General features: G+C 37.9%; 1 protein-coding gene across 1 annotated transcript in view; it reads left to right on the top strand.

The window, feature by feature from the left end:
* The window catches only part of LOC106914600 (uncharacterized), a 47,622-nt gene continuing 21,810 nt past the window's right edge, over positions 1–25,812 (top strand). Inside the window, exons 1-29 of the mRNA XM_088015252.1 lie at positions 1–89; positions 4,386–6,186; positions 6,982–7,043; positions 7,698–7,733; positions 7,835–8,479; positions 8,638–9,248; positions 9,665–9,942; positions 10,314–10,463; positions 13,259–13,357; positions 13,446–13,507; positions 14,057–14,916; positions 15,026–15,145; positions 15,232–15,266; positions 15,572–15,727; positions 16,177–16,305; positions 16,772–16,810; positions 17,125–17,244; positions 17,319–17,445; positions 18,616–18,786; positions 18,869–18,903; positions 19,854–20,018; positions 21,828–21,962; positions 22,140–22,178; positions 22,761–22,901; positions 23,287–23,375; positions 23,991–24,014; positions 24,257–24,360; positions 25,267–25,449; positions 25,522–25,556. Of these exons, the coding sequence (XP_087871378.1) occupies positions 4,627–6,186; positions 6,982–7,043; positions 7,698–7,733; positions 7,835–8,479; positions 8,638–9,248; positions 9,665–9,942; positions 10,314–10,463; positions 13,259–13,357; positions 13,446–13,507; positions 14,057–14,916; positions 15,026–15,145; positions 15,232–15,266; positions 15,572–15,727; positions 16,177–16,305; positions 16,772–16,810; positions 17,125–17,244; positions 17,319–17,445; positions 18,616–18,786; positions 18,869–18,903; positions 19,854–20,018; positions 21,828–21,962; positions 22,140–22,178; positions 22,761–22,901; positions 23,287–23,375; positions 23,991–24,014; positions 24,257–24,360; positions 25,267–25,449; positions 25,522–25,556 (6,210 nt within the window). The 5' untranslated portion in view covers positions 1–89; positions 4,386–4,626. The remainder of the gene's footprint in view (positions 90–4,385; positions 6,187–6,981; positions 7,044–7,697; positions 7,734–7,834; positions 8,480–8,637; positions 9,249–9,664; positions 9,943–10,313; positions 10,464–13,258; positions 13,358–13,445; positions 13,508–14,056; positions 14,917–15,025; positions 15,146–15,231; positions 15,267–15,571; positions 15,728–16,176; positions 16,306–16,771; positions 16,811–17,124; positions 17,245–17,318; positions 17,446–18,615; positions 18,787–18,868; positions 18,904–19,853; positions 20,019–21,827; positions 21,963–22,139; positions 22,179–22,760; positions 22,902–23,286; positions 23,376–23,990; positions 24,015–24,256; positions 24,361–25,266; positions 25,450–25,521; positions 25,557–25,812) is intronic.

Raw genomic sequence — 25,812 nt, 5'->3', positions numbered from 1 at the left:
GGCCAACGGCCAATAAAACTCAAGAAGAAGGCGAAGGACCAAGCCAGAAGAGGAAGATGAACGGATCCGAACTTCACTTTGAGCCGAAGGTAAGATGCTGAAGATTTTAATAAGACAGCAGACTGACATGTTTGGCCTTTTTGTTTCTTCCTGTGTAATGGCCGTTACCGTTATGCTCGCAAATTCTCGATCCTAACAGTTCAACACGGCGAACGTTTTGACAAGTTGATGTAACTTTATTTTCTCTCTTAAAACAAGTTTTAATGTCGGTTTGCTTTCGTTTGGTACTTTGACTAAATAAAAAAACAAGGCGTTGTCTTCGTGATGAGTTAAAACGCGGCCAAGAGGTCAACCTCGGTAAGTGGCTCTGAATTTGGGAACTTGTTTTGACAAAAACTGACGGGAACAGTCCTCCCATCCGCTCCACGCTTACGAAACTGAAGTTGGTTTCCGATTGCAGGTTCCGACTCGGGACCTTTAATGGCTAAAGGACGATATTTTTCACCATCCTCCGCATCTTTAATCTACTCTAACTAAAAACAAAACAAAACTACAACACAGACTCTTCAAACCTGGACTGGATTATTCTGCTCAAATAGCAGAATATTTAAAACCATGTTTGGGATTTGTGAAGCTTCAATAAAGGTTGATTTACCACCTTTTTTTTTTGCCTCTGAATCATACTGGAATCGCTCCAGTTCCAAAACGACATCTAGACATGTCAAACCTGCAGAATATTTTAATCCATGTTTGTGATTTGCGAAACCTTTATCTGATTTGTGAAACTTCACTAAAGCTCAGGTTACCATTTACACTCGTTCTTGCAGGGTTTTTTTTTTTTTCAAATTCAATTTTAATTCAAAACCACTTTATTAATCACAAAGGGAAATTAAATGTTGCCGTAGCTCATTAATTCTTCAGTTATTATAGATGGATGGCTGTTGGAAAGAAAGCTTCCATTTCCCGAATCGGAAACCAACTTCAGCTTCGTTGCTCGCTTGGACAGACCAACACTCAGATGGACCTGTCTATGAACGACAGAAATGCTACTCCAAATAACTCATTAACTCCAAACACTGGTGTAAGGCCACTTTCAGCTAGACTAAAAACCTCATCCGAGTTGGGTAGTAATTACTACTAAGTTTTTAGAGGGGGGGGAGTTCTTTTAGGAGTTTTTTATGCTGTATTTTCTTACTTTTACTTGAGTAATTTATTATGAGCTATTGCTACTTTTACTTGACTAAAATTTCCGGATTCTCTACCCACTGCGAGTAACTTCACTGAATGAAGAACAAACATGTCTTAACCAAATATTCACCACACACACACTCCTGTAGTTTTTCATAAAGTTTCATAAGTTTTTTTGTTATTATTATTGAAAGAAACTGATTTGGGAAAATGTTATTTTTCCTGATTTTGTAGTGCCTTGTTACTTATATGAATTATTGTCATTTGTGTCCTTAAAATACCAAAGTTTCCACATAATTTAATATTTTGGTCCATCTATACTTTTTAAATATTGAATCATTGATAATTTGATCAGTTACTCAGTATTTGAGTGGAGTTTTTATCAATTTTTCTTGAGTAAAAAGCTTTTCAGTCATTTCAAAACATATGTCAAGGTTAACAGTGTCTAGTGCTGTGCCGAGGTCACAGAGCCAACACCATTTAGCATTTCCCCAATGTATGCGTCTTACAGAGTTAATATTGCATGCATGCCTTCCACTTTAGGTCTTCTTTAGCATGTGGTAACACTTATGTCCACATTTACTTGAGTAAAGTGTATAACCATACACTTTATTTCCTATTCACACTCGGTGTCTCTGACCTTACCCCAAAATTTTTCCAAGCACTCCCAAAATCTTCTGTGTGGTCAGACACCCCACTGTCTAGCCTTAAAATGTAAATCCTTCCCAAGAAATGTGCAACATTTTTTTTCTTGAAGTGAATTTCCGATGTCAGATGATGGTCTTGGTAGATGTATCTCCTCTTATTAGATGTCTTGCAGCTGTTTTATCAAACTTGTTAAGAGTTTCACATTTTCAAACATTATAAAAATGGTTTCAAAACCTTTATCGAACTTTGGTAAACATGGAATACAGCTTTTATATCCTGATAAATATTACGTGAAGCTTTGGTAGGTTTTGATGTGGGGGGAGTAACAGGTTTACTTTGTTCTTAACTGTATTGAATTTATTGATCATGATTTTTTTTTTTTTTTGCAACATTTTGCCTTTTTTTATCATTTCATTGATTAGGTCTTCTGTTCTTGAACCGGTATGTGACCTTTACTATATTCCACAAGCTTTTTATCCTAAAAAATAACCTTCAATAAATCATTGTGTGCTTAAATATTATTTTATCAAGCAGCTGCTGCCTCATTGGTTCTCAGAGAAAAGCTTAAAGAAAAAAACAGAAATCTGGTTGCGTCAAACGTGACTTGAAAATCAAGACTACTCAACTCTCCAGCAAACAGAAAACTGTTGTTTGGAGGTGGAATAGTTAGTTCGGGTCTAAAAACAGATTTTAATGCATCATATTAATCAGTCAGGTGGCTGGAAACAAATCGGTTCATTATATTTGGCCCACTGAAACCTACAGCATGTTGAAGCGTGAAGGTGGTGGGTGGTGTGAATGTGAAACTACCTGAGTTTGCAGATAAATGGAAACCAGTGAGCTGCTGGGTTTCCTTGCCTGACATTTCCTCTTGTTGGGCTGTTTATGTTGGCCAAGAAATACTCATAAACATTTTACTGTCAATGTAAAATGAGCCATATTAACCTCCACTTTTGAAGTGATTAATTAAATAAAAAATCACGCTACTGTATAATTAACAATAATACATTGCACTTTATTTATTAAAACAAAATTGGAGTAAAGTTAAGCTTAGAAAGAAGGGATGCATCAATCTGAAAATCTGGCTGTTATTGATACCCAATATTAATACAGCTCTTATGGCTGATAACCTATATTTCCCTACAACACCATGTTTCTCTGTCCTCAATTTGATTTTAAATAACATCTCTAAAGAGACTGTGGTGTGACATGATTGTACGATTTAGAAACAAACTGTTGGACATGAATAAGTGAGTGGACTAGATCATCATATTTAGGATAACTTGACATGATGACGTAGTTGCGTCATTTACAATTTACTACCTGCATTTTCCTAACTACTCTTCAGTCCTCACTGCTCTCCCTAGCTTTATGATCTCGATCATCGCCACAACATATCGGTCGTGGGTGTAGACAACAGTGACGGTTCATCTGAGCGGCCAGAGACCTTATTGGTGTTGGGGAAATTTTCTTTAACAAAGAGGGAGGAGAAACTGTTTCGGAAACCAGAGAGCCTTGAGCAGAACACAGCACACCGTTTTACAGGGAGGGTTTCATTCCACTCAAATAGTTTGACAATCTGCTTAGTTACAAAACAGATTCCAAGCATACGCATCTTCTTTCATGAGAGAAATTCAAGGACGTCATGAGGGTGAAAACAAGAAACAACTGAATAACTTTATAGTAATACAGAGTTCAGAGAAGCGGCTTAAGAAGACTTTCCCACGAGCCTGTGCATTATACAGGAATGACTATACTGGTATGCATTGTTTTACTCATAGTAATCTTAAAACTTTCCACTACATTGGCAACAGTTTCCATACACAGAACCCATCCCAGGTAGGGCTGCACAATATATCACATCACCATCGCAATATTAGTGTAAGCAGTATTTGTATTGGAAAGGACTATTTTGAGTGCAATAATTGATGGCTAATACATCCAGTGAGCTTGTATTTTGCATGTTATTGTAATTGTTAGTCTGCTGGAGACAATCTTATGGCAACAGATGTTCGAACCAGACCATAACATTGCCCAAGATGCTAGAGTTCATAGGATGATGGGAGCTTGGATCAGAACAGAAAGAAGAAAACTAATATAGGAACTGTTATCAATGCAATATTTTCTAACATTGCATCCAAGCAGTCATGTTGCTGTTGAGACATTGCACACTTGATATTGGACACACTTCAATATATTGTGCATCTCTACTGTGTATCTGTGGCTTTGGAAAAGTTTACTTTGCACACCTGCACGCTAACATTTCACCTCTGTCTACTTGAAAGTTGAAGAAATGGGTGAACTTACAAAAGGGTGAAAGGGGAAGAAACCTGCATCCATTGATGCTAATGTTAACTACTTTTAGGAAAGAATCACAATCCTGTTGCGCCTTCCTGTTAACATTCACTTACTTTATGTTGACTTGTGTCTCTGTTAGGAACGACCTGAGTGATTAATTTCCCTTCCCGCCTCATTCGTGGACATGAAACTGTCTTGAGTAACCATTGTTATTAATTTTCTCTCTCCATCTCGCTGTTCTTTCCTGTCAGGGTATTTTGCATCGTGTGCAGCTTCTGGGCCCTGAAGGGATCTCAAGATGTTCCTCATTGACCATCGTGAAGGCTGCATCCTTGTAGCTGGATGATCTGAAATCCCAATTAACATTAGCTTTGAGCAAAGTTCACAGTGTTGTTGATTGGATTATGTTCTGTACTGCACATATATATCCACAATACCAACTGCCTTGGCCATAAATTTATCAAATTTCCTTAATTAAAACTGCTGACCATCATGTCTTATCCCATGTATAATCCATTTGCCTCTGGGGATACAAATGCCTCCCAGGGACAATATGGACTCTCTACTGGACAGACACATGGAACCATATGGAGGACTATACCTAATCTCGGACTTGGATCCAGCATAAGCTTCCCTAGAGAGTCATTTGATGGATCTAGTTTGCCTGCAATCAACAGGCCTGAACCAGGTCAAACCACTTCAAACATCCATTTACAGAGTACCTTCAATATTTCTGCCAGAAATCAAATAACATACCAATCTTTTGGTCAAGGCGCCACCACAACAGAGTCAAGCTTTTCTGTCTCATCAGCTTCTCAGTATCATCAACAATCCAATGTTTGTGATGGGAGTAGTTCTTTTAACTGGTTCCCAGTTAAAAATTCCTCCGAGTCTTCTTTAAATCCTTATGATTACGCAGCTCAACCAATCGGCCAACCTCTAGCCCAAGAGCTTGCGCTCACACCTTGCATAGCTGAAAAGATTTTACTGCATTATGGATTTCAAAAAGAGGACTTGAATGAACTCATAAATTACCCTGATGAGGAAACTACAGCCGAGAAGCTCCCCTACACTTTACAAAAGATTCGTATGAAGAATGCCAACAGAGCTTTACCTGCGGCCACGTCAGACGTTACGTCTCAACCGAGTTCAAGTGGAATTGTTGGTTTGGAAAAGCCAACGATATTTCATGATGACCCACCATCGATCAGTTGTCACACATCTGGGGATGAACGTACAAATGTTGAGGGTAAGACTGTTGAGAAGTTTCTCAGTAAGGCTCAGAGTTGTGGATTCACTTTGCTGAAGAACAATGAGGCTAGCAGTCAGGCTAAAAGAGCGACTGAACAACGCTTGGAATTAAACACCAGTGGTTCCATTTCTTCACCTGACACGCTGGGCTCCATTACCGGCTTGAGCTCAACAAGGAATATTGTAGCTCAGGCCCAACAGGTGGAGACTCAATCAAACCAGACTTTGCAATCAAGCGTCCCTGCCTTTTCTCTACAAAATAAAAGCGGGGACATTGTATCGCCAAAGTTTGGCCTCTATGGGTCTCCACCTGTAAAAGCACCAACTCACCCATTTACATCAAAAACACAGTCACCAAGTAATATAAGCCAGGGTGTATGTTTAAGTGGACCTGTCCTTGTTCACACAGAAAGTAAAACTCAAGACCAAAAGTCAAAGATCACAAAGACAGCACTGCAGAAGCACCTGCAAAAGCGGTCACAATTACAGATCACACAAGCTGGGCAGCGTGCAGAGCCCACTGCTCTGAAACAAGTTCCTGCTCCCTCTTTCATCCCCACTGTTGCAGAAGTTTCACATCCCATTCTACAGTCTGGCAACAATGTCGTCTCTTTATCTGTCCCAACCGTGGATCTGGTCAAGACCACTGATACACAAGGATCTAAGCACCAGTCTCCAGTAAAACCTGCAACCTTCAAGGGTCTGCCGTCACCAGCCAAGATGCATGTCTGTACTGTTAGCAAACCAAGGAAGTTTCCACATACCTGTTCTTTATGCAAGGCAAACTGTTCTCAATTGAAGGTGAGTCAAAAATTGTTTTCTCTAGTTAACTGGCACTTGTGATTTGTTTTTTTCTTTTCATATACGCCCTTATTGTGGTGGTTGTTTCTTTCTCTGTTAAATTGGTCATAGTGTATAAAGTTGTTTACACAGATTTCAATTGACATTTAGTTAATAGTTCACTGAAATCAGTGAATCTGCTTACAAATATGTGTTGAGTACTCAGAACTGGTCCTAATATCAGAAAGGGATTCATCTATTAGGTGGGAATGCTTTCATAAATGGTCTTTAAAAACAAAAGTGTACAGTGAAGAATGGTAAGAAGACACCTTAAGGCAGTGGTCTCAAACTACTTTCCTCAAGAATCAGAGTTCTGCATCTTGCAGTTGTGTCCCTTGGCCTACCCACTTGAATTACATAGTGAAACTGCTTCACTAGCATGCAGTTAGCTCTACAAAGCTCTGCTAATGAGCTAATATTGGAGCCAGTTGTGCTGAAACAGAGAGATATCTATAAGTTGGATCTCACCAGCCCTTGTGCCTTAAATGTAGGGGGGATCCCAAAGAAATACTGGATGAGAGAAGCAAAACTAGTCATAGGAAAATATATTCCCGTGTAAACTGGGTTACAATCAAGTGGTTTATTTTTCTAGACTTACCAGAATTTAGACACTCCTTCATCTCACATCTCCCTCCAGCTCTAGTAAACATCTAAATATCTAAATAACAGTCTGCCTTCAGAAATCACAGTATAAACTTTAAATTAATGTTATACTAATTACGGTTCTACATGTCTGTTTGTTATTGTGACTGCTAGGATTGGACTGACCACCAGCAAACCAGTCTACACGTTGGGAACTGCAAACGTCTTCGGGAACAGTCAGTCTTTTGGGTTTTTTCTGGGATATTTTTTAGGTTAAAGAGTAATGTTTTATACAATCTTTGAAAATGGGCAGCAATATTAATCAAACTGCAAAGAAAGTATTTTAAAGAAAATTGTACTGGAATAATATACTTTTCTGATCTGTTGTTGCAGCCTAAATATGAAAATTCACCATTTCAAGTTATTTTACATTAGTCCACTATGTTGCCAATGAATCACTGACACCATAGACTTATAGAAATGCAGTGTTTTATGTCTGTGAAACCATAGACCACTTTGGCTGGTCACTTGATATTATCCACTAGGCATTCTGTTTAAACAGAGAATGGCTTTTTAAACACAGTAGATCAGCAGTTTTGGAAATACTTGGACCAGACCATCTGGCACCAGCAACTCCACTATATTTAAACTAGCCTACATCTCCTTGCTTTTCTGTTTCCGGTTCTTGGCTTGAATTTCAGCGAGTTTGCCTTCCCCTACGCAACTAAGTCCAAGTGGATTTACTTGCTTTCCTGTGATTGGTTGATTTACTATTTGTGCTATAAAACAATTGACCTGGGGTATCTAATAAAATGGGAAAATGTAGAGTTGTATTTGCACCTTTATTCTTAAATCAATGTTATTTAACAGTATTCTTAAATATCCCATAGACACCCAGAGTGGGATGGCAAAGTACCAGTTCAAAGGTATATTTGTGTATTTACACAAACGACAATGACTGATGGTGAATATATCTCTGACTGATGGTAAGTTTCGCTATTCTTTTCCTGCATGGTGATGCCATTAGAAGTGCCAAGATTTCTCCCTCAACTTCTGACCACACGTCCCATGATCATAAAAAGAAAACCAGTGATGGGACGCGTTCCCGGTCTTGCTCTCGCAGCCCACGCCGACGTCGCAGCTCTACCCATAGAAGCACCACTTCCAGCAGCAGTTCTAGATCTAAAAGTCCTCGCAAACGCCGCAGTTCTGGGTGTAGAAGAACTTCGACCAGCAGTAGTTCTCCCTCTAAAAGTCCTCATCGACGCCGTACATTTAGGCATAGAGGGGCCACTACTAGCAGTAGTTCTCCCTCTAAAAGTCCTTATCAACGCCATACTTTTAGGCGAAAAGGGGCCACTACTAGAGGTAGTTCTCCCTCTAAAAGTCCTTATCGACGCCATACTTTTAGGCGAAGAGGGGCCACTACTAGAGGTAGTTCTCCCTCTAAAAGTCCTTATCAACGCCATACTTTTAGGCGTAGAGGGGCCACTACTAGCAGTAGTTCTCCCTCTAAAAGTCCTTATCGACGCCATACTTTTAGGCGAAGAGGGGCCACTACTAGCGGTAGTTCTCGCTCTAACAGCCCTCGTCGACACAGCAGCTCTGAAGGTCGAAGGGGAAGACGGAGCAACAGGACACAATCATTTCACAGTCCCAGGCACAGTCGCAGGTTTGTGTCAATGAAATATTTAAGTTTAGAGATAAAGATGTTAATTTGTATCCATAGTTTCAGGTTTGTCTTTGCAGGGGCTAAAAATTATTAAAGTCTGCAATAATACATTTAGTTATTTTAGAATTTAGAACTTTATGTTTCTATGTTTCCATCAGGTCTCGGTCTAGATCTGCATCTCCACGGCACAACCACCGTATTTTCTCCGACTATCAGAGACGTTCAAGTGATTGGGAGAAACGTCTTTCACCAAAAAGAGGGTTTAAGACTCTTGGTTTACCAAGACGGAGCTCTGATGAACCATCATCTCCAAGGACAAATATTGAGCAATTGCGGTCGCCAAGGACGGGCCAGGAGCAACTCTCACGTACGACTAGAGACCCAGAACATGGTGATGAAAAACAGCAGTCAAGCAGGAGCCCCAATCGATGGTTGTCTCCAAGAAGTGAGGAGAGAAAGAGGCCACGAGGAAGGAGCCGTGACCGACAACATTCACCAAGAAGGAGCAGTGCACAACAGCTGTCTCCAACAAGACCAGTAATGACCGATAAGCAACAGTCATTATGTCATGACAAACAACATTCACCGCAGAAGAATCACAAGGCACAGTCATCGCCAAGAGAAAATGATGGGAAGCAGTGCTTATCCGAGAAGCGTAAGGAGCGCTCCTCAGTAAGTGGAAGCCATAGGCAACAGCTGTTCCTGGAGGAATCTCCGAAAAAGAAGCCATGCAGTGAACAAATTCTAACAAAGCAAACCATGAATTCAGGTTTGTTGTTACAACATTTGATGCATATCAGCCTGCATAGGCCTGTCACAAAGAGAAATATATCAATTAATCATATGATAAATTAAAAGGCACCGATCGCGCCACCAGATTATCATATCTGCTCGTGCACTTCTGAATTTTTGTAACTTAACATTTGTTAGCACAAAACCATGGTGGGCCGCTGGTGGACTCCCCTAGCGCCCCTAGCACCAGGTTTAGCAGGTTTTCTAGGGGAAACTGAGGAGTTCATTGGACCTTCCAGTATTGGTCAGTCTATTGGGCACAGTTGACCAAATATTTTTACATACTTTCTAAAGCAAACTACTAGTTGAAGTTACTTGGACTGTATTGGATTTGTTGTTTTTAGGTCTGTTATGCACCAAAACTAATACTTTCTTTTTGGTTTATTATTCAAGCTTCTTCTGTGTCAGAGCAGCTTAACACTGTCAGTGTGTTCAAGCCTTTAGCTCATACTGTACTGGCTGAGCAAGCTAGAAAACGGCCATCTTCATCATCACAATCATTATCAATGACCAACAAGATGGAGGTTTCCACATCATCAAGAGACAGCAGTCAAACATCTGTTTCCTCGTCATCTTCCTTCAACCCAACAAAGTTAACGTTGGACACAAATTTGAATCTGGTGCAACCTAACCTTCCAAGGAGTGAGGAATGTTCTACGACTATACCCAAGGTGGGTGTTTGGGTTTCTGATTCTTGATATTTGTACATCAGACGACATAGTTTCCTATTAACCAATCAGAAAGTTGCATCAGAAGCTCTTAGACTCTCTTGCTGCCTCACTGCCTTGCAGATATCAATATATCATCAATATATCATAGAAAACACACTTTTCCCTTAGTTCACTGTTGCACTCATATTTTGCTCAGCAATGAGAGGGAGAAAACCACAAATGTGTTGAATTCTGATGCCTGTTGTGGACAATATTTAAATCCAGCTCCTATATTTCATCACTTGTCATTCACAACAGCAGCTGCAGTTCTTTTGTTTTTAACAGCCAGCCAAATGTACATTTAATCTTTTATTTCTTACTTTTCTCCCCAGCCTCCATTTGCTCATCACAGTAAACCATCACCTCCAACCATGTTGAGACTCAGAGGCAATTTTGATACTCTCTCCCATGGTGATGTGATTGCAGCCATGGAGTCCTTTGGGAAAACCAAATCCCTCTTACTGTTTAAGTCTAAACAAGAGGTATGGAAAATGTAGGATAAACCCAACATCTGTCTCTTAATGCTATGTGAATATTTTTGCTTTGCTCTGTGCACATTTTACTTTCCACAGTATCTTTGTGTGAGTTTTAAAAAGAGAATTGGATAAAAATCACATTTACTAAAACCTGTGATAAAAATGGAACAAAATTTTTATTTTTTGTCATATTTTAGTCTAAGTACAAACGGGCTGAGTTGAATTAGAATATTTGCATACTTTGTAGGTTCTGTGTTATTTAGCCCCATCTACATCTATTAATTCCTGTAAATAATTTGCATAAAACTAAAGTATTGGCTTAGTTTCAGGAAATTTGGCAAAAAACATAATGTTAAGGAAGAAATATCTAAAATAGTTAACTTTGGAAAAAAGTTTGGCTCTCTCTCTTCCTCTGGATCCCAGGTCCTCTCGGCGGGCCACGTGTAGCCACAAGGAAAACAACAATGCGTGTTGACGTCACAGAATTACAGAATTTAATCCAATAGAAAACAATGTATGAATTAACAACAAAACTGCAGAACAACAGAGATATACATTCATTACCTGAGACAAAAAAGATGGAGAAAGAAAAGGCAAAGACGCGTCTTTGGAGAGAGCTGGTGCAAAAAAGGCAAAATAGTGGCAGCTATCTGAATTATTACTCCTGTGCACGAACTTTTATAATGTAGGTGTGTCTTTCCTTTTTAATATATTCAATTAAGGCGTACCTCTGCTTGACCAACTGGAAGCTACCTTGGACACTCAGAAAAACTTAGAACTTCCCCTAATTTACTGCTGTGAACAAAGGCCATTTGCTCTTTTGTTTAACAAACGAAGAGGAGAGCCTCATCCTGAACTCCTGCGGTTTTAAAACCATCTAAATAAAGGATATTCAGAGAAAAGGATTTCACAGATATGTGTGAAATCCGGAGTCTCTCCCGCTATCTCTCCCTACATAGATTCTCAGGAACAAACTTAAATTTTGTAATTAGTTTAAGGAAAGTTTATGTTAACAAACTCAGTTTTGCTCTTCTGCACTCAGCATCCCAAAAGATTGAGTCCTGCCTTAAACCAAAAATAACACATAAAATCAACAGAACAAAATGAGGTACAATTCCTTTTTCTAACCTATGAAACATAATATTCAATCCTAAGTATACAAGTTAACACAATCATTTTCCAAAACCCCATTTAGCATAAATCCTGAGTAATTTTCTAATACTAAACAAAACATTTTCATTTAATTCTAAGTCAGAAATAATACAATTTTCAAATCCATTCATCATCGTCTAAATTAATTCTAAAACTAAATAATACAATTTCCATCAGAGAATGCTATCTATAACTAAGAAAAATATCTTGTAAATTAAATGTTAGTGGTTCAAAATCTTCACACAACCCAGATGTTCACAGAAGGATTCTGATCTCCCGTGAACTCGGTAAGTTCCTGTTTCCCAAGGTAATTTAAATGATACTGGCCTCTACTTTCCTGCATATGTTAATCTATGACCTCCTGTCCTATGTGTTACGACCACAGGGGTCCAGGGAGAAGCTCTACAGATCACCCCATTTTCCTTGGTACTTTTGAATACTTACCCAGCCATAGTTTAATTTTAAATCACTAACAGAAACCTGTTCAAAGTTTAAAAATTTGTTCAAAAAAGATTAAACTGTATTGAACACTAAAAATAATCATTTTTCTCAACAATAAAAAATTTTAAATCTCACACAGTCAAATTTAATTATAATTTATCTCATCATTTTACATTACTATGAAATATGACACACAAAGGCCCTTTATGGACGTGATTCATTTGTTCATACAGTAATCACACTATCCTAGTAAACTGAGTAGACGATACAAAATCCCTTCAAAAAGTTCCATGATTAGATGTAACGGTAGGTTTTATTTGAGAAATATTTATTTTAGATGTAAAGACAATACAGGAGTAATACTGTGTGCCGTTTGGTTTTTATCAATTTTAATAAAACGTTATCACGCGAACGTCGCGTGTTGGTCACGCTGCAATGCATTCTGGGTAAATGACGTCTAACGGTTCAACAGAGTTAGCACTTTCTAGCCAAATCAGTGATGAGTAACGTCTTTAAGTCTATTCAAATTGAACCGGAGCGCGTTGAAATCGATCGGGTTGTAGAAATCATAGGAGGTAATGAAGATGAGGACGACCAGACGGAGGAAGAGGGCAGAGTTGGCCGTAGCCGTAGCTGGTGTTTGCCACTGCTGCTGCCGCTGCCGCCATCTTCAGCTTCATAAATGACACAGTGAATGACTCTTACCTCTGGTCGGACTGCGTGATCCGGTAAGTACTTCTATAGCTCTGTGTCCGGTTCGGCGTTCGTCCGGGGCGGCAGTAGTCCCGCCGGTAAATCAGGGTGTTACAACTCAAACGCATGAAGGCTAAACTTGGTCACGATTGGTTTAAAAAAAATAAGAAGTTTGGTTTCCATGGAAACCAAAATGCCATGGAAACTAGAATTCTACTAAGAGTACTTTACCCTGTGTAAACTAACAGTTTAGTAAACTAACAGGAGCTACATCTTCAGGTGTAGATGATCTGTCATCAAACAAGTTGCATTAAGAGAAACTTCACTAAAACGAAGAAGAAACTGACCAGTTAAAGAACTGGAAATAATCTAAAATGTATAACTAAAAATAGTTTGCTCTGAAATTGATGAAACTAAAATTGTCTGCATTTTTACTGCTTGCCAACTCTTATTTTTGCTTGTAGCACTTGTGTGAAAGTAGTTAAATTGGTCCTATTTTCCCCATACATTTATAGGCGACTGTGTGTTTTGAAAAAGAGGAAGATGCTGCCAAGCTTAAAGGCCTAAAAAGCCTTGAGATAAAAGGAGTTTCCCTCACATTTGTTGCAAAGCAGGTATGTTTCTGCAGTTAATGAGTTTGCTTCTGTGTAGTTTTCTCATGTTACCAATAACCTGACCAATTCACAATAAATTGATTTGTAGGACAGAGTTTCAGAGGCCCCTTTATCTGCGTCTCCAGAGGATCAGAAAAATCTTAGTCCAGAGTAAGTTCTTCCACAATCTGATGTGTTATTTTTGTAGATTCATAATTGTTTTGGTTATTTCATTTCATGTTTGGATAAATCCTTCTGGTTAAGAATCGTTATACTTTTGTGCCTTTGGGACAGCTGCTATCACGAGCAACCGTGGGAACAAGCTATTGCTTTTTCAACTAGCACCAGCTAATTAGCATCGCAAAAGCTCAAATAAATCAAGGGTTTTATTGTCAGACCAGCTCACATTTTTATATAAATGGTATGAAATCCAGACTCGGGTTCCAGTTTAACAAGCCTAATAAATAAATGAAATATAAATAAAATATGTCTGAACTGCAACTCCAGATCCTAGGGGTATATCCCCTACTCCGTCTTTCTAACCGTACGGCCAGACAGATTTAAAGAGAAGCAGCAAAAGCAAATGAGATGGATTAGTAATGCTTGCCAACAACTGGTGGTGTCATCCAGTGTGTCATGACAGTCATAAAACTTTGGATAAGAGATGGTGACTGTTTTTAGTGCGGTTTTAAACCTATTTGTCTTTCATTTCTTTCCCAGAAAGCCCGCTGTGCCCCGTCAGTCTGCTTCTGCTAGAAACTTGGTTCTCCTGCCACTTAAAACGCTTTTGTCTATCCAAATAAGGTCCAAAAAGAGCGCAGCAGTCAAACTTGTGAAAAAAGCCAAAGTCTTGGCTTCCAAAGGAAAGTGTGTCTCCAAGAAGCACGTGGTTCAAACTGTGAAAACGGTCAACGTGGCATCAAAACAGTCTGTAAAATCAGCTAAAAACCAGAAAGAAGCTCCAAAGCCCGAAAAGACACCCAGTCCCGATAACCGTGGACAAAAATCAAAAGGCAAGGAACACATCCCGACTGCAACAAAACTAAGGCTGAAAGAAAATAATGACTCCTCTGTGGGTAAAGTGATAAAAGTATCAGAAACAAATATCCTGCTGGGTGAGACTCTTCCACCCAGCAGCAAGAAAATGGAAGAAGTTGAAGCAAAACCATCCGAGTCTGACAAAGAGACTCTGAAGGCCGAAATCTCAACAACAAACCTTCAAGACGTTGTTGCATCTGAACAATCTGCAACAACAGAACAAACCCAAGTTAACATGGTTAGTAGTGAGATGGAAACTGTGAAAAATGCTGAGTTGGGAACAAGTGGAGCGCCAGAGCCAATAAAAATGGACGAACAAGAGCAAAAACCCGAAGAACCACCAAAAGTGGGGACTTTTGGTGAATTTTCAACCGGTTCGCCTCTGAAACGAATGGCCAGTGAAAATCCAGAGACCTCTGTCCAAATAAAAACTTTGTCGAATCTAGAGTCGACTGCACAGAATCTGAAGTCCAGCGAAAAGCAGACAGAACCGCAGACTGCAGGAAGCTCTGGTGAAGCTCCAATCGAAACAAATCAAACAGGTAAAGACAACTGGACAATAAAAAATATCTCTTTACCCTTTTTCCCTCCAAATTAATTTGCAATTAAAAAAAATTGTTTGGTTTGTTTGATATTTTCTGTTCTTTAAAGATGCAGCAAAGCCACCCAGTCCAACCACTGAAACCACAGCAGAAGCGAGTGAGAAGCAGCTGACTGTTGGGGAGAGGATTGTCCCCGATTACCTGAATCAACTGAACCTAAACAGCAAAGGTGTGATTGTCAGACATATTTTGTTTTGGTAAGATAATTACAGGGACTGGGTTTCACTGCTTTTTACAATTTGACTCCATCCACAGATTACGTTCTGGCATCAAGCATCCTGGAGTCCAGGGTCAGTTTCATTCTTCTGTCTGTCCTGTTCACTTTGACTAAACTGAAGTTTATCTTTTTCTAATGAAGTCACATAAATAAAATGCTAATTTGGTTTATGTCTTTATGTGGAGGTTTTCTGCACCGACATGTTTAATCAGTGTCTATTTCTAAGTGAATCAGTGGTGGGCACCGCTAGCTGCGACGCTAGCTGTGCTAGCCCTAAAGCTCTAATCATAAACATTAGTTCCGCTAATGCTAAAGTGCTACACCAACAAGGTATTTCCCTCTGTCAATAGGTTTCTGTTTTTTTTTATTTCCTCTCAGCCGTTCAGCTTCGTTTACCCAAAGCTGCTGCTGATCACCAACCTGCCCTCGTATGACAGCTGCAGCTACGCTGAGAAGGACGTTGTGGATCTGCTCTCTACATTTGGATTTCAATACTCAGATGACAGGATCTTCATCTTTCCTCAAGGCTGCATGGTAAGCACCAGGCTGCTTTAGTTATGTTTATATTTATAACTGGCATCCAAGGTTCCTAGACGGCCTGGAAAAGTCTGAAAATGTTATCCAAGTATTTTCCCAGCTGGATCAGTAAGCAGGTGTTTCTCTATCACTTTGTGTAAAGGTTGTCTGTTCTTCCGTCCAGTCTTTTATTTGCTCATCCTGCTGTCTAATAATCCATTCATCCTCCAAGTGATTTCACTTAATCTTCCATAAATTGACTGGAAATTGACTCAAACTCTGGAAAAGTTTGATATTTTTCACACTTAATTGGTAGAAATGCAGCCAATTTGACTGTCATGGACTTTGATGACATCAAATGGTCCATCAATCGAGAAATACCTGCCAAATGTTTTGCCATTGAAAATGAGACCAATCGTGTGGTTTTTTTTTTTTTTTTTTTTTTTTTACTTTTTATTCTGTTTTAGGCTTTTGTGCTGATGCCCAGTGAGGAGTCATTGACGGATCTGCTTAAGGCGTCAGAAGAAAACCGCCTCATCTTCAAACAACACAAACTTTGTTTGTATATCGTGAAAAAATACATTTCAATGACACTGGTAAGAATGTTTTATTTGAAATGTAAAAATGAAAACCAAAATCATGGATACCTAGGCTTTAAAGCTGGAGTTTAATGTTTCTTCTGACTGAAAGTACTGGGCCCAAAGGCTGGAATCTGGTAGAACATTTGTGGAGGGAGATAAAGTTTAGGTTGATGGCGGTTTGGTCTTCCAAACTCAGTGAGTTAAAATACCAGTGGAAATTTGTTGAAAAATGTTTTATTTTACATTGCTGTAGTGACAAAAATGTTATTTGATTATTCCAAAAAGTATAATCCATTTTCATCATGCCAATACACGTTTTCTGATTTAGTTTTTTTTTTTTTTTTGCTTTTGAGAAAGATGCCAGTGTTATCTAATTGTTTTATTGACTGAACAGATAAAAACATGTTCTTTATTGTTACTCAAAAGCTCCTTTTTGTGCGCTCTGGCTTTACCTCTGCTCACTTTGTTGTTTTCCTTTCAGCCTGGTTTTTATGAATCGATCATGGAGCTAGCATCTTTTGTAAGTGTGACGATCAGATCTTTCTTTCTTCTTTTTTTTGACTTTGATCTTTAAATAAATGACAGCTGCTGGAATACAGATGCGCTTCTCAGCTACAAAAAATCAGTCTGCAATCCAGCATGTTAAACTTAATGAACTTGCCTTAAAGGGTACTGTAGTATCGGAGTTAAATGTTGAGGATTCTCTGCTTCTGACTGTAAATACCCTAAAACTCAAAGATGTCTTTACTAATACATCAAAATTCAGCTAACATAAGAAGACATTCAGGAACCAGGGTTTTTTGTTTAATTGTTCGCTGTGTGTTGTTGGAGCAGAGTGTCGAGGTGTCGAATGTGATCTTCATCAGCAACATTTCCCCGAGCGACGCCATCACTGTCAGAGAGGCTTTGAGGAAGATTGGCGGCGTCAGAAACGTCCTGCCTCTGCTCAACAAGGTTTAAACACAAAGTTCATCTTATATCTGGATGCACAGATTTCTAGTGTTTTTACGTTTTCTTGTGATTTTTAGGTTTTCATTGAATTCGAATCCATTTATGACGGCGATCGCCTCGGAGTTTGGTACAGCCTCCTGAAAGTGGGCTTTACTCACATGATTCAACGCCTGAATGTACCTGTGAGCTCCAAGGAATCGCAACGTAAGAAATTGCTGATTGCTGAAAGTATTAACTGCAGTATGGAACTTTTATGAAGAATATGTCTTTTTTTTTACATATTTGTTAAAACAAGAGGTGGAGAGAGTACCCAAAAATTGTGCTAAAGTAAGAGTAGTGCTACTTTAAATATATTTTTATTCAAATAAAAGGAAAAAGTAGCCATCCAATAAAATACTCAAGTAAGAGTAACAAAGTATTTGGTAAAAAGTCTACTCAAGTACTAAGACACTGATCCAATTATCATTAAATATTTAAAAATTACATCATCAGATGGACCAAAATACAAAGTTAAGTGGACATTTTGGTATTTTAAGGACCAAAATGACAATTACTCATCTAAGTAACAAAAAAATAACAAAATCAGGCAAAAGGAACATTTTCCAAATCAGTTTCTTTCAACAAAAAACTTATAAAACTGCAGGTGTGTGTCTGTGCCTCTTGAATTTTTGGTTAAAACATGTTTGTTTTTAATTCACTGGCTAGAAAATCCCAAGATTTTACTCAAGCAAGAGTAGAAATACTTCATAATAAAATTACTCGAGTAAAAGTAACAAGTACAGCCTCGTGGAAATACTCCTAAAAGTAATTTTTTTTTTCTAAAAAGTTACTGAAGTAATCGTCACCAGTTACTACCATTAACTCTGGTTAAAACTGTCAACATGTCTTCACAGTTTGAGACAGATAATCTGTAAAAAACAAAACAAAAAAAAAACAATCTCCTCCTTGAGATACTATTGTTATCTAAAGAATTAAACTGCTTCTAAAAAAACAATCAGAGACAGAAGGAGTACCTTAACGCTGTCAATTACCCTCATGTATACGATGCTAAATGTGCTAATGCTGGAGAAACAACTTACCATTACAGGACAACCAGTTATCTGCCATCAGCTATGACTATGCTAACTAGCCTTAGCATTTGCTACAGAGAGCTAGATGGGTGATTGACAGCACTAAGACCCGCCTCCTGGTTCTCATTGGTTGTTTCTAGTTAGTGGTTCTTAAGCTTTTTCTCAGTTTCTCCAAACCATTCTTGACAAGAAAATCTAGGTAGTAAATCTTGTGATAGTCATCCTACCCACATCTTTTTTTGTTGGAAAAATCAAACGGTTTGTTTATGATCTTTCTCCACTGATCTTGTTTTTGGTTATTCAGCACCATTACTGCCACTGAAAGCCCTTCCAGACCAAGATGTTATCATTGCTGGGGCAGAAACACCAAAATTGCAGTATGGCATCCCTATAGGCACATGTTCGCCGTTTTGGGTGACCATGACAACGCAGCCCTATGTTTTTCTAACTGCCTCTCCTTGGTTTAACATCCCAAGTAAGAAAAACACAATTTACATGTTATGGTCTAAATAATTTTCTTGGATTTACTCTTTTTTGTTGTTGTTTTTTGCTTGTAGATTTTCTGACAGTCCGCTGGAACCAAGGCTTTTCGGTGAGCGGTCCTTACACACAAACCTGACTTTTAACTTGCCGATTTTTAACCAAAACAGGAAAAAATGGTTCACATATTTGTAAGAACACAAAATCTTACAAAGTATTTTTAGTCTAGTTTCTTGTGCAAATAACGTAGTACACTTTAAATAAGAATAACTAACTTATATGGGGGAATTTTCCTGCCATAATCCAAGAGCACACATTTTCAGTCTGGAAACAGGATTTCATGTATTTTGTTCTCAAAACTTTTAATACTTCTGCTTACATTTTTATTTTGAAATAAGGACTTCATGTCTTTCTTCTCAAAACTTGTAATGATTGTACTCAAAACTTCTCCTCGCGCTCACACCTGGTGTCTTCTCGGCCTCTCTGCTCACTTTTGGAAACACCTTTTGGCACAGTCGCCTAGCAACCTTTCAGCCAATAGAAAGAAAGTGTTGTACGGGGCGTGTCTGTTTCTTTCTAGCGGGTGTGTGCCTGTGTGGCTACTATTGATTGTAGTAACCTGCACATTTTATGATTTGTAAAATAAGGTCATCATTGACTTATCAACCTGAAACTTTGCGAGCTTTCTTAGACAAAACAGTCTTTACTGACCCTTTTTTTGCTGGTACTCTGAATGGCAGGTAAATTTTAACTTATTATCCAAAATAGTTCAAAATATTATATATCTAATATATTTAAATGGCTTGCCGTAAGTGTGTAATTATGCGACAGTTGGGTTTGCCAAGTAGCCTTGACTTACTTACTTCTGCTGGGATGGTAATCTGGTAATCTGCTTCTAGCCAGCATTAGCAGCTGCTGTTGCATTAATTTGTTGTGGAGTTCTTTAAACACATCTGTATCTTCTTTAGTTTTGTAATGTGTTTTATTTGCATGCACTCTGCATGTATAAATATTTCACCTTCTATTACTTCAAAATTATTTACTTGATGAACTGTGCGATAGGTAATCACCCACCCAGCCTCTGTGTTCTGCACCCTAATGCTGACGGGTTTGCCAGAGGGAAACTACAAACACGAAGACGTCGCCAATCTGGTGTGGCCTTATTTCTCCAAACAGGATCTTCAGACTCTCTGTTACAACATCGTGGTCCTCCCACTGCAGAGGAGGGTAAGGAGTTGCTCTGGTTGTAATGCAGCTTCTCACGATTTGCCACCTTTCAGACAAATACAGTTAGCATGAATGAGAACCAGAGTTGCCAAAAAATGAACTCAAGCAACAGCAGCACTACAACAACATATTCTTACTAGAGTAAAAGTAAAAAGTAGCCATCCAGGAAATTACTGAAGAGTAAAAAAGTATTTGGTAAAAAGTCTATTCAAGTACTGAGCAACTGATCAAATTATTGTGGTCAACAGCCCAAACATTGTCTGAGGTTGTGATCTGCTGGTTAGGGAAATTCTTGTTCGTTTTGATAAAGGGAGACACTGAGTCAATCAGAAAAATGCGCTTTTGTCTTTAGATATTAGAAAATCAGAGTAAATATCAGAGATCAGCATGTGAGAGAAGTAAAGGAAGAAGAAGGAGGAAGTGAAACTTAACACACTATTCTCCTTTTATATCTTAGCAGTCACGTACACGGCGCCTGCCACCCGTCTCTCTCCTGTAGGGAGTTTCTCTCTTTCTTCCGTCTCTGGTTAATTGGTACCTTTGTCCCTAAATCAGACCCGGTTCAAACGAGTTCCGGTTGGAAAGAGAAGAAGAAACGTCTTCACTGAAACCTCTGTTTTCAGTTCCACTTAGTCAGAAACCTTCATTAGCTGCTCATCTTCCCAGTAAATAAGCAAAGTTTTTATTTTCCAGGACAGGCGCAGAATCCAAAAATCACATTGGTTTTTCTCAGTCAGGTCAACTTTCTGAACATGTTAGTTTGGTATGCAGTCATGATGGCCGATTACTGCTGGACCCTGGAGAGAGAAACCGCTGCTGCTGAGCATACGAGGCGGTCGAAGAAACCAAACTGAGACGGAAATGAAGTCCATTACATGACGTTAAATTTACATGTACCTACAGAAATCCAAGTGTGTATCATGTAATTAACACACTCCGTTAGAAAACGATTTATTTTGTCCTAAGACCTTTTTTGGATGAGAAATATTAACAGAAATGAACTGATGACGTCAATAAAATGTCATCAATTTAGTCAGAAGATTGGATTTCTCTAAATCACATTAGAATAAAATGTGACCTGATTGAGAAAAATGGATGTCATTTTTGGATTCAGCGCTGCAAAATAGTCCAAATTCAGTTGAAAAAACATGGACAACTTCCAAAAAACACCGAGTGTTGTTTATGATTTAATATTTAAAAATGACATCAGCAGACAGACCAAAATATAAAGTTAAGTGGAAATTTAGGTATTTTAAGGATGAAAATGACAATAATTCATCTAAGTAACTAAAATAACAATCAGGCAAAATAAAAATTGTCCAAATCAGTTTCTTTAAAAAAAAAAAAAAAACTTATGAAACTTTATCAAAAACTGGAGGAGTGTGTCTTTGTTTGGTAAATTTTTGGTTAAAACATGTTTGTTTTTTGTTCAATGGGAAGAAAATTCAGAAATTTCACTCAACTACGAGTAGCGATACCTCATAATGAGATTACTCAAGTAAAAGTAACAAGTACAGCCTAGCAGAAATACTCCTGGAAGTAAAGTTTTTCAAAAAAGTAACTTGAGTAAATGTAACTAGCTAACTCTGAGAATGATTAAATTGTTTACAACTTGGATACATTAAATTAAGAATATAACCACAAAAGGTAGTTATTGAGAAAGGTTTATGTCAGAATGTTATACATTAATGCTAAAAATGTGTTAAACTGTGTGAATAAACTGATTGATTGATTGATTAAAACACTCTGACGTTTGGCTTTAACTAACCCAAAGTTATAAATTCTCTTTCATTTTCTCGCCCTCTCTAGGCCTTTGTGTTTTTCTGCGACTGGGAGGCGTTCAGCAACTTCATCCTGAATGTCCGCCAAAAGCCGTTATGTGTGAAGAAGTCGCCCGTGTTCCTCCACTTGGTCATGCAGGGCATTCGACCTGGAAACACCGAGGTGTGGAAACAGTCTGTGCTCCATTTAAAACAGGCCATATTAGCTGCTGATTTACAAACTGTTAAATTCGATTGGATATGTTTTGGATTTATATAGATGGAAAAACTCTAATCGTTTTAAATAAAAGGTGGTTTTGTAGAAATTATTTCAACTTTCTCTGTCATTCTGTCCTCACAGGAAATGATGTACAAAACGATGATGAGATGGAGCAATGTGGTGAGTTCACTCATCTTTTTGTTGAATCTGCAGTTTCAATCTACAAAAAACACAAAATATTACCAAGTATTCTTGTCCATTTTCTAGTGCAAATATCTTATTGGACTTGAAATAAGACAAAACTAACTTACAAGTAAGTTTGTAGCAAGATATAGGAGCTTGTTTAAGTAAACAATTCCTTAATAATTAAAAGCAGCAAAGTCAGCTGTAGACTAGAGGTGGAGCTTCAGGAGAATGCAGCTTGTTTTTATTTAAAAAATAAATAATTGGTTCTATTCACAACATTTTCAATTGTAAGAGGATTTTTAGTTTGTGCAATACTTTTGAACTAAGTAAATGTAAAGTCTCCATCAACATGAATTCAGGGGCCACACAGAGTCAGTCAAGGGGCCGCAAAAGGCCCCCAAGCCACACTTTGGAAACCCCAACTTAAAGCAAGCTCCTCTATCGTATTGAAAAGTTACTTGTAAGTTAGTTTTATCTAATGTAAAATGTCTAGATAAAAAATACTTGGAAAGACTTTGTGATTTTGCGGTTCACATAAATAAAACAAATCACTTTAACAAATAGTTTTTTCTGTAGCCTGTTGCAGATCCGGGCTCCCTGGAGGAGCGGCTGCTGTGTGTGGAGATCACTGAACTGCACCTGTGGCTCATCCAGGACATAATGAAGGAAGTGGCTTCCATCGCCAGCTTTGTCAACTTCCTGCCGCTCGGTAACAGGGTGAGCGAGTCAAACACTTTCTGAGATACTTTTTAAACAGCGATGTGATGATTGGAAAACTTGTTTATTGTTTACTAACCAAGTTGTGTAATACTTTCAGTTGTAGTTTTGTCCCTATTTTTGCTTGATGTGATTATTTAGAGTTCAACTTGAGCTTATGTATGAATTATTTCACACGGCATGCATTGCTGAAACACACAAGTTTTATTAAATTAGCTGACTGGAAGTTTACAAATATTTCACGCCACTTATTTCTTGAATTATTCGTTGTAGCTTGTATTTATTACACTCTACATCTATTTTGAAAATGCAGTTGCTCTTAAACAATATTTTTTCTACTTAGTGTTCTGTTTAGATGTTAATTAAAAACATTATTTTGCCTCAGATTTGCGTTGAGATGTTCGACTCCACCGGCGTGAAGAAGGTGGTGGAGGAATTCGCCTCCAGAAAGGAGTTATCAACACACAAGATCTGGTATGTTTGAAAAGAAAACAGTGAAGAAAATGGAAATACTTACACATCTACTTAGGATGAAGCACTGTGGAGACTTTTTAGTAGAATAATTGTTGATAAATTAAAAGAAAATACATTACTGTTCTGTAACCTTCTCCTTAACATAATTTTAAAATTAGAAAAAAAAAAATTTAAAAGGAAAATAATTTAGGAGTTAACATTTAAAACGTGCTTTAACAGATAAAGTTGAAAGTTTGCTGTTCTTGAAAGTCCTGCTCTCTCTCGCTCTCCCACAGCCGTAATAGCAACAGATTTTTAAATCGTTGCTCATGTTGTAAGTAGATATTTTTTGAGGAGTCACATTGAAAAGTGTTGTTGGCGCCATCTGATGGTGTTTAGATGAGGTGTGTTCGCTTGTTGGTAAAATCTGATGTTGGATTTTTTTTCAGTGTTTTTTGTAATTTTGGATAAATGTCATCTTAAACAAAAAAATGTAAATTAAAAAATGTTTTTTTGTTTTTTTCTCTTGACTTTTTCACTTGATCCTCCATAAATTTAGGCAATTTTTGATTGCAAATGTATAAAAAGCACCAACGTTTCCATTTTTTAAAATTTATTTATTTTTTTGCTCGACAGGAGCAGAGTTGGACATGTTGAGTCGTGAGTATTTTCTATTCTCAGTTTCTTCATGTGCAAAAATAACAGTAGGAAATGTGTTGGCCTTTAAAAATTTTGCAAAAATAAACTAAAAAACTACATTTAATTTTTATGTTAGACACGTTTAACTTCTAAGAGATATTTTTTTCATGCAATTACTCAAATTTGTATAATTTTCTTCTTTCCCCTCTGTGAAATTAAGGTTATATTTTTGCATTAGTCAAACGTTTAATATTTTATTGCAGTTCGAAGGACTTCAGGAAGCGTCTGCAGTGCTGTGAGATGACGACCTGTGAACTTAAGGAGTCTGCTAAAATAACTTCGTCAGTTTCCAAACCTGGACCAAAAGGTGCCAAAACTCCAAATGTTTACAAACTTGAAGTTGAAAGATTTCCTGAGCAAACATTTAAACAGCATTAGTTTATACAGTAATATTAAATCAACTAGAATATACATCCAGATGATTCTTGTTTACAGAGTTGGGTTGTAACTAATTAAATTTACTCAATTACATTTACTGGAGTAACTTTAAACATGTTTTAATTAAGCTAACGATCTGTAAGTATGTTCCACCCAAAGCTCCTCAAGTGGCGTAATTTTTGTTTCATCCAATTAAAATTCTGTAAAAACTAAACTAAACAAAAACGAGATCTCCTATTAGCACGTTTTCTAATAATCGGTTAATAAACAATAATGACTATATCAAGCCTGCAATGTATTTTAGCTGCAGATGCATTTTGGCTGCACATGATCAACCAGGCGCTAAAGGAATGCTCTTATTGCAGTTTAGGTCATTAAAACTTTTACTTTACTTTTTAAATGATGAATTGAAATATTTGCATGTTTTAATGTATTTCTGATATTGTTTAAAATAAAAAAATCTGCAGAATGTGCAGTAATTTTCAATTAATTGTCATTATAATTGATAGAATAATTGATTACAAAAATATTTTAGTTGCAGCTGTAGTCTAATGTAATTTCAGTAGCTGTAAGCAGAAAAGCATCATGATTGGTAGTAGAGTTACTGAAATCAATATTATTATTGCTCATTGAATGGGTCTGTGTGTCTGTTCTTCTTCCTCAAAACTCCTATAATAATCTGTGAAAACTCTAAATTCATTTTACACTATTTTTAACTATTTTGTTTGTTGTCTTTGTGTGTTTGCTGATAAAACAAAACCAGCATTCAGAGCAACAAATTGACTCATTTTTGTTTAGATCTGATCAAATGTAATCCTGTCTTTGTTTCCTGAAGTTGCTGTGAGTGAACAGAAAACTCAGACAGAAGCTCCTCCAGCAGCCGCCGGCGTCGTTTCCCCCACACTGACTGGAGCGTCCAAACAGCGGCCTGCTGCTTCTCCCTCCTCTTCCTCAGCTACGGATCGCTCCCTGACCGTGGGAGAGAGGCTGGAACATCTGCTGCTGCCACAAAAAATTAGTAAGAAATCTGCTTATGCAGTGAAAAATATTCAGTTTTCCTGTTTTTACTAACCTTCTCTTTGCGTTACAGGCTGCCTTGATGAAAACGCTGTCAAATCACCAAAAGTAAGGTTCCTTTCTTTTTTCCTAAGCAAAGTTTGTCCTAATTAATAAGAGGTGATGGAGGAAAATAAATATTCTTAGTGTTTAATACAGTTAAATCTTACGACATGTGAAAATAGTGGATTGAGCAGGATTAGTTTGGATAACATCTTAGAGGGCTTTAAGTTAGCCCTGCAGAAAAGAATCTGTTATCGGGGAGGAACCATAAATTAACTCTGGCAGCGAGGAGACATGTCACGTCATCTCCCTCAGAGAAACA

Source organism: Poecilia mexicana, unplaced genomic scaffold (assembly GCF_051168715.1).
Source record: "Poecilia mexicana isolate PSO_F unplaced genomic scaffold, ASM5116871v1 scaffold_18, whole genome shotgun sequence".
NCBI lineage: Eukaryota > Metazoa > Chordata > Actinopteri > Cyprinodontiformes > Poeciliidae > Poecilia > Poecilia mexicana.
This window is presented reverse-complemented; position numbering and strand designations above follow the sequence as displayed.